Consider the following 8,797-nt stretch of genomic DNA (forward strand, 5'->3'; position numbering starts at 1 on the left):
GTCTTCTAATATTTGAGGGGTTACCACAGAGAGGAAGGGGGTCAAGCTATTTTCTAAAGCGCCTATAGGCCAGACAAGGAATAATGGATGGAAACTGAACAAGGAGAGATTTAACCTGGAAACAAGGAGAAACTTTCTGACAGTGAGAACAATCAACCAATGGAACAGCTTGCCCTCAGAAGTTGTGGGAGCGCCATCAGTTGAGACATTCAAGAAGAGATTGGACTGCCATTTGTCAGAAATGGTGTAGGGTCTCCCGTTTGGGCGGGGGGTTGGACTAGATGACCTACAAAGTCCCTTCCAACTCTGATTATCTGTAATCTGTAATATTGATTTTAGGCTGATTGGTCTGTAGTTTCCTGGGTCTATTCTTTTTCTGAAAATGGGAACCACATCACTCTTTTCCGAACCTCTGATAGTTCCCCAGTGTTCGAAGATTTTTTTAAAGATACTATACAATGGTTCTGAGATATCATCTGCCAGCTTTTTCAGAACTCTGGGATGTAATCCATCAGGTCCTGGTGATTTATATTCATCAAGGTCAGACAGGTGTTCTTACCATCTTCTTACTTATTTTAATTTTTACTTCTAGTCTGTCTTTTACAGTTATATTTTTGGTAGGTTGGGCAATAGTTTCCTTTTGTGTGAAGACTGATGCAAAGAATACTACTCTGCTTTCTCTCTCCTGCCTTTTACTTCCTTGCTATCTTCACTCTTTAGTGAACCAACTGTTACCTTGACTTTTTTTTGTTATTTATATGGTGAAAGAAACTTTTTTTAATTGTCTTTGACTTTTGTTGCAAGTCTGTGTTCATTCTGAGCCTTTGCTTTCTGGAATTCATCTTTGCAGACTCAGGCTATCTGCTGATATTCTGCCTTAGTTATGTGTCCCTCTTTCAATTTTTTGTACTTATCCTTTTTGTCTTTCAGTTTATCAGAGAGGTCTTTGTGACATAATTCAGATTTGGTCTTGGATTTCTTGTTTTTCTTTTTTAGTGATACTGTGTGGGACTTTTTGTTGGTTGTTTTCCCCTTCAGGATTGTTATCCATGAAATTTTGCTTTGGTCTCTCTGAGTTTGTTAAAATCAACTCTTCTAGTTTAAGACACAGCTTGTATTATATGACATGGTAACTTTCACCCAAGGTTCCAGCAGCTTCAATTCCTTCTATCACTTCTTTTTATTAATATGAATTTGGTCCAGTATAGTTTTTTCTCTAGTACCCTCCTCTACCTTTTGGATGACAAAGTTGTCAGCTAAGTTGGTGAGGAATCTGTTTGATTCCTCACCTGTTGCTGAATTTATCTCCCAGTTGATATCGGGGTAGTTAAAGTCTCCCATTACTCTTGTGGTATGTTTCCTACATACAATTGTTAATTGTTTAGCAAGGAGTTCATCTATTTCTTTTGCTTGGTTGGGTGGCCTGTAGCATATTCTTATAGCAATATATTTTTTCTTTCCTTTTATATTAACCCATATGGATTCTAGAAGACTGTGGAGAGAAAGCGCTTATTCCAGACAATAATGCAGGCCTCAACCTGTGAGGAAACAAACAGCTTGAACCATCCAAGAAGAGATCACAAATATTTTTGACCTCCTCAAAAATCTAAGACTATTAGTGGTGGAAAAGCTCCACAGATATTCATATTGTCGGAAAAGCCGAGATTGCAAGTCAGAGCTGATTATGCATCAGAGGATCCACACTGGTGAAAAACCATACAAATGCTCCGAATGTGGAAAAGTCTTTCACTACACCTCCCAACTTCTTGAGCATAAAATTACCCATACTGGAGAAAAGCCTTATCAATGCTCACAGTGTGCCAAAAAGTTTAGTAAGCATGCCCACCTGGTGATACACAAGAGGACACACACTGGAGAGAAACCATTTGAGTGTCCAGAGTGCGGGAAACGTTTCAGTCAGAATTCCAACCTGGTGACACACCAAAGGACTCACACTGGGGAGAAACCATATGAGTGTTCGGATTGTGGGAAAAGTTTCCAGCAGAATTCCAACCTGGTGATACATCAGAGAACTCACACAGGGGAGAAACCATATGAGTGTTTGGATTGTGGTAAATGTTTCAGTAAGAATTCCAACTTGGTGATACATCAGAGAACTCATACAGGAGAGAAACCATACGAGTGTCCAGACTGTGGGAAAAGCTTTAGTCATAATTCCTACTTGGTTATACACCAGAGAACACACACTGGGGAGAAACCGTATGAGTGTCCAGATTGTGGGAAAAGTTTCAGTAATAATTTTAACCTTATGAAACACCAGAGGATTCACACAGGAGAGAAACCATATGAGTGTCTATACTGTGGGAAAAGTTTCAGTCAGAACTCTTGCCTGGTGATACACCAGAGGACTCACACGGGGGAGAAACCATATGAGTGTCCGGATTGTGGCAAAAGTTTCCAGCAGAATTCCAACTTGGTCATACACCAGAGGACTCACACAGGAGAGAAACCATATGAGTGTTCAGTGTGTGGGAAATGTTTCAGTAAGAATTTCAACCTGGTGATACACCAGAGGACTCACACAGGAGAGAAACCATATGAGTGTTCAGTGTGTGGGAAATGTTTCAGTAAGAATTCCAACCTGGTGATACATCAGAGGACTCACGCAGGAGGAAAACCATATCAGTGTCCAGATTGTGGGAAAAGTTTCAGTCACAATTCTGACTTTGTGAAACACCAGATGAGTCACATGGGACAGAAACTGTATCAGTGTCCAGAGTGTGGGAAAAGATTCACTCGGAATTCCAAGCTGGTAATACACCAGAGGACTCACACAGGAGAAAAACCGTATCAGTGTCCAGTTTGTGGGAAAAGTTTCAATCAGAATGCCCATCTGGTGATACACCAGAGGACTCACATAGGGGAGAAACCCTATAAGTGTCCGGATTGTGATAAAAGTTTCCAGCAGAATTCCAACCTGGTGGTACACCAGAAGACTCACACGAGACAGAAACCGTATGAGTGTCTAGACTGTGGGAAAGGTTTTAATCGAAATTCCAACCTGGTGATACACCAGAGGATTCACACAGGAGAGAAACCATATGAGTGTCCAGATTGTCAGAAAAGTTTCAGTCTTAATTCTGCCCTAGTGACACACATGAGGACTCACACAGGAGAGAAACCCTATGAGTGTCCATATTGTGGGAAGAGTTTCAGTCAGAATTCTACCCTAATAATGCACCAGAGGACTCACACAGGAGAAAAACCATATGAGTGTCCAGTTTGTGGGAAAAGTTTCAGTTATAATTCCAGCCTTGTGCAACACCAGAGGTCTCACACGGGGGAGAAACCATATGAATGTCCAGTTTGTCGGAAAAGTTTCAGTCATAACTGTAACCTTGTGAAACACCAAAGGACTCACACAGGAGAGAAACCCCATGAGTGTCCAGATTGTGGGAAAGCTTTCAGTTGGAATTCTGACCTGGTGAGACACCAGAGGATTCACATAGGATGAGTGCCCAAATTGTGGGGAACGTTTCAGTTGGAATTCCCACCTGGTGGAATAATAGGGAACTGACACAGAATAGGAGCCCTTTGAATCAGTAGATCTAATAATAATCTAATAAATCATGTCAGTTTACACACCTATTAGAAGCCATTCAGATGCCTAAACTGTGGTCAATGTTTCAGTCACAACTCTACTATTGTTAAAGACAAGAGGACTCATACAAGAGAAAAGCCATCAGCTTTCTGATTGGAAGGAAATTTGATGGGATCTTAGAAAACTTTCAAGAATTCACAAGGATATACATTGCTTGTTTTCAGCTTGCTGGATTATTTTCAGCCAAAGAGCCAAATTTATTTAGACACGAGAGACTCAACCAGAAGAAATGCTCAGACACAAGAGGATTTGCTTGCAAAAATCAATGAATCAGTAAATGAGAATTAGGATTTCAACAAGAGTTTTCTGAAAGCATAGTAAGAAACTAAATATAACTCTGTATAATAAGAATATTCCTAAGGCATCAAAACCATTCTTATTGTATCCAATTCAATATTGTACAGAAAGATAGGAGTCCATGGGGGCATTGGTTAGAATGTAGTATTGCAAAGGCAGTAACCATTCCAAGATACTGGTAGTCCTTAACTTACAACCATTCATCTAGTGACATTCAAAGTTACGACATCACTGAAATAAGTGACATGACCCTTTTTCATACTTGGGACCACAGCAGCATCAACATTCAGATGCTTGCCAACTGATGGTTTCAATGTCCTGGGGTCATGGGATCCCCTTTTGTGACCTTCTGACAAGCCAAATTAACAGGGAAGTCAGATTCACTTAACAACTGTGTTACTAATTTAACAACTAATTTAACAATGTGGCAAGAATGGTTGTAAAATGGAGCAAAACTCACTTAACAACTGTCTTACTTAGTAACATAAATTTTGGGCTCAATTGTAAGTTGAGGAATACCTGTAATAAGAATAGTTGCCTCGCCCCTTCCAGGATACTAACATTCTTCAGTAATGTTTCTAAAGATACATTATTTCATGAGAGCCATTAATTTTGTCATGATAGGCTTTAATTGCCCCTTAGCCTGAACTGTTTGCTGTAGTTAATTCATAAACTTAATGACTTGGGACAGTGAGATAGGTGACATACAAATTTAATAAGTAAATAAATGTGAATATACTTATGTGAGAAAAATCACAAAACACATTTAGAGACGGTGAATAATATGAAAGAGTTCTATTATTAAGCTTTTGCAAAAGGGAATTCTGCTCATAGCAGAAGACATGTTTCCCAGGAAGGCTGGGGTTTTATATACAAGTTCAAATATACAGCCTCTGCCCCTTTCCTGTATTCACAATCTATCCAATTACGTAATTCCCTATGCCACACCCATTGCATACCACCTGTTTCCCTTTCTTTGGAAACCACCCTTGTTCTCATGGCATCTTCCTGTTATGTTCTTGTGAACACAGTGGATCATTAACTATTCTGTTCAGGTCAGAATGACCCTAGCATCTCTTACATTAATTTTCAAGCCAAAATACAAACCCCCATGTTCCAGCCCAAAACCTGACATTTACTTTAGAACATAACACATTACAAAACAGTACATATTTGTTATATAACCAGTCATCATTGTAAAAAGGTCACATTACGAACAAAAATGGAGTCTCTTTGGTTCTATACTTTCTTAAGTGTAACAGGAAAATACATATGTTATTTCCATATATAACAATTTAGGATGCAGATAGACAGGTGCACATTAAGTATTCTTTGGTTGTTTGAAAAATAATAAATTTTAATGCCTTCATTTCATGTAAAATATAAATAATATACAGATGTGGATGCTTTTTAATTACTGTTGTTTTAAATATTTCTAGAAATTTCTTCAAAGAAAAGTCTAACGTTTGTTGACTGTTCCACTACAGTATAATTTTTGTTCTCCAGGGTTTTCTCACCTGCAGGTGAAATATTTCAATTGATTTCTTTTGCACTTGCTCGTCTTTTGTCAACCTTTTGTCAAAAGAGAGAGAAAGGTAAATCCTACTTGCTCATTATGGACCTGCAGTTGAGAATTGAACCTTCCTAGTGTAAGTCAAATAGTGTGCTTATGGATTCACATCATCCTGGTTCTCGGTTTTGTATAATGTACCTTCTTGAAGAGATGGAAGTAAAATATATCTATTTGGCTTTCCAAAGTGAAAATGGGTTTTCCTGTGAAATACAAAAAAAAGATAAAAGAATTCCAGGTGAGTGGTGCTGTGGCCTACAGGTGGAGCTCTCGCCTCACAATCAGGAGGCCTTGAATTCGATCCTATAGAGGCTGATATTTCTCTCTGGGCACAATGAAAATATATATGCTGCAAACTCCGCATTGGTGACAGGAAGGGCATCTGGCAAGTAAACACTCAGCTGCATTCAGTTGCCCTGACTCCACCCTGCAAGGGATACATTACGCACAGGAGTGGGCTTCAAAAAATTTAACACCCGGTTCTCTGCCCGTTTGCTGGGTGGGCATGATCATGATGGCTGTGGCCTAGTCAGCCTCACGCACTATGGCAGGAGGGAGTTTTTGCCCTCCCTGGGCTCCAGAGGCTTTCCTTGAGCCTCCAGGAAGGCAAAAATGACCTCCCCGGGCTCCAGAGGCTGGAAACAGGCCCTTTTCTGGTCTTCTGGAACTTCCAGGAGGCCTGTTTTTCACCCTCACCGAGCCTCCACATGGGCCCTGCACTTACCTGTGATCCAAAACTCGACGTGTGGGGATTCCTTGACGCGTGGGCAAGGCCAGTTGGGATGGGATTTGCCAGTTCGGCAAACTGGCCATAAAATTGACAACCGGTTTTCCTAAACGGTGGGAACTGGTAGCAGCTCACCTCTGATTACAGGGTCATTAAACAACAAAGAAGATAAAAGAATTCCATGTCAATGGACAGATTTGGGAGCTCTAATAACTGCAAACCCTGCATTTTGGGGAACAGAGACTGGAATCTGCCCAATAGCCGGGTTGGTTGGTGTGAGGGAATTATGCAGCTGGTGTCCAAATTAAGACAGAGACACTGACTGTAGTTTTATATAAATCTATTTATTATCTTATATTTAGAGCAAATAAGTTAGGCACATCACTACATTCTGAGGTAAATCTCAGAACAGCATACAGAGCACACAGAAGAAAAAGGCGGGAAAATGGGGAACGCCCCCTTTACACCCAGCAACCAATCATAAAGTAGATTGCCTCATGCAGGAAGCCACATTCTCCAACCAATCAATGACCACTGTGTGTTCTGGTCCACTGTGCACTTTACTGTTCCAGATTTTAAATTAAATAGTTGAACAGTTGGCCTGTAAACAGGTTTGAACTGTTGGAATAAAATGCCGCATAGAGTGTTTCAGTTTAGAAATCTATCTACTCAATCTTGCTTTTGGTTATTCCATTTCAACATTTCCCCTCAGGATGCCCCTATAGGGCATTGCCTGCCAAAAACAACTAGACACAAGCATAGTTTCTTCCCCTGTGCCATCACTCTGCTAAACACTCAACTCCCACACCACTGTCTTCTGCCCAAAGATATTTATCCATGTGGTATTGCTGTATTGCTATTATCCTTGTCATCTTATCCTTCTCATCTTTCCTACTACCTTCTCCTATCAGGATATTATCTGATCAATTATTGTTGTATCTTATTGATTAATCATTGTTTTATGATGTATGATCTATGACTATCACTTTTTATGTATATTGAAAGTGTATGCACCAGAGACCATTTCCTTGTGTGTCCAAAGCACACGGCCAATAAAGAATTGTTCTATTCTTTCCAATTTTTGATATATTTTTTTTCCAAATTCCATGTCTGACTACAAGCACTGAATTGTTCTGAGTCTCTCTGCCTCCATTTTTACACCTTTCATTTTCCATAAAGATTCGTCAAATAGCTTGCTGAAATCCAAGTATACTATCTGCACAGCATTTTGCTGATGTAATTTAATTGCTTAAATAAAAAAGGCAAGGTTTGCTTGGCAAGATCTCTTTCTAACAAACCTATGCTGTCTTCTAGTAAATCAGCTTGCTTGTTTATAGGTTCTCACAAATTCTCTGCTTCATTATATTTTTCAGGATTTTACCAGATATTGATGTCAAGCTGATTAGCCTATAATTTCCTGGATCATTCCCCCCTCCCTCTTTTGTAGTTTGGAATCACATCAGTTATTTCTCCTGTGTTAATAAGCTTTCAAGATTACAAAATTATCTAGAATTCTAGGCAATGCAATAATACAGATTTAGACAATGCAATGTGCAATGCAATGCAATGCATAATGCAATGCAATGAATGCATCAAAGATTACAAACAATTATACAATACAATTACAATACAATACAATACAATACAATACAATACGGAGCTGGTATCTTCTTCCCAGATCTGATCTGCAATGCAATGCAATTTGCAATGCATTCCATTAATACAGGGTGGGCAACTACGCGTGGCCACATCCGCCCGTTGTCAATACAAGATACAATTAAGGTTTGATGTGAATGATTGAATGATTGCATTCATTTGATTTTGACTTGTAATACAATACAATACAATTGATTTTGGGAGATTTTGCAGTTTTTTATATGTATCTTCTTGTGCCCAGATCTGTCAAATTTTAAAAGTCAATGAGGCCCCGGCGCCAAAAGTTTGTCTCATATTTCATTCCATTAATAGGATGAAGCTGGCAATGGTTTAGGGCTGCAAACACAAACAAGAACTTCATGAACTTTTAAGGTGCAGCACCTGCTAAACTTCTGAAGAATCTTAAGTAGACTCAAACTTCATTCTTTCAGCTTCACCCATTTGCAGAGGCAGGCTTTCAGGAGTTAGCCTGCATTTACACACAAACAAACTGGCTGGAACAATCTTCACTGGCCCCAAAGGAGGTGCCCTTTATTTATTTTATTTATTTATTGTCAATTGCTTACAAGATAATAGGTATAAGTAAAAGCATAGTTATGAATACATGGATACATATAAGAAAAATAAAAAAATAAAAGAAACAATAGGACAGGGACGGTAGGCACGTCGGTGCACTTCTGCACGCTCCCTACAGACTTCTTAGGAAAGGGGTGAGGTCAATAGTAGACAGTGTAAGGTTAACGTTTTTGGGGTTTGGGGAAGAAACCACAGAGTCGGGTAGAGTATTTGAGACATTGATCACTCTGTTGCTTTATTTATTTATTTATTTTATTTTATTTTATTTAGTTTGTCAATTGCTTACAAGATAATAGGTATAAGTAAAAACAGTTATAAATACATGGATACATATAAGAAAAATAAAAGA

At 39.1% G+C, this 8,797-nt stretch overlaps 2 protein-coding genes across 5 annotated transcripts in view; both read left to right on the forward strand.

Moving 5' to 3' along the window:
• Positions 1–7,294, forward strand: part of LOC113432409 (uncharacterized) — a 70,355-nt gene extending 63,061 nt beyond the window's left edge. Inside the window, exon 3 of the transcript XR_015747047.1 lies at positions 6,421–7,294. The gene's annotated coding sequence lies outside the window, so the exon portion shown is untranslated. The remainder of the gene's footprint in view (positions 1–6,420) is intronic.
• The window catches only part of LOC113431870 (uncharacterized), a 32,175-nt gene extending 24,881 nt beyond the window's left edge, over positions 1–7,294 (forward strand). For 3 of the 4 annotated variants that reach the window (XM_087953063.1, XM_087953062.1, XM_087953064.1), the window contains one exon: positions 1,489–7,294. In XM_087953063.1, coding sequence (XP_087809189.1) covers positions 1,685–3,475 — 1,791 coding nt within the window. In that variant the 5' untranslated portion in view covers positions 1,489–1,684 and the 3' untranslated portion in view covers positions 3,476–7,294. The remainder of the gene's footprint in view (positions 1–1,488) is intronic. The other variant, XM_087953065.1, reaches the window with a different exon arrangement.
• Positions 7,295–8,797: the final 1,503 nt, after the last annotated feature.

The sequence above is a fragment of the Notechis scutatus genome, chromosome 2, assembly GCF_049901735.1.
Source record: "Notechis scutatus isolate UNSWTSFEM ecotype Mainland chromosome 2, rNotScu1.2, whole genome shotgun sequence".
Lineage (NCBI taxonomy): Eukaryota > Metazoa > Chordata > Lepidosauria > Squamata > Elapidae > Notechis > Notechis scutatus.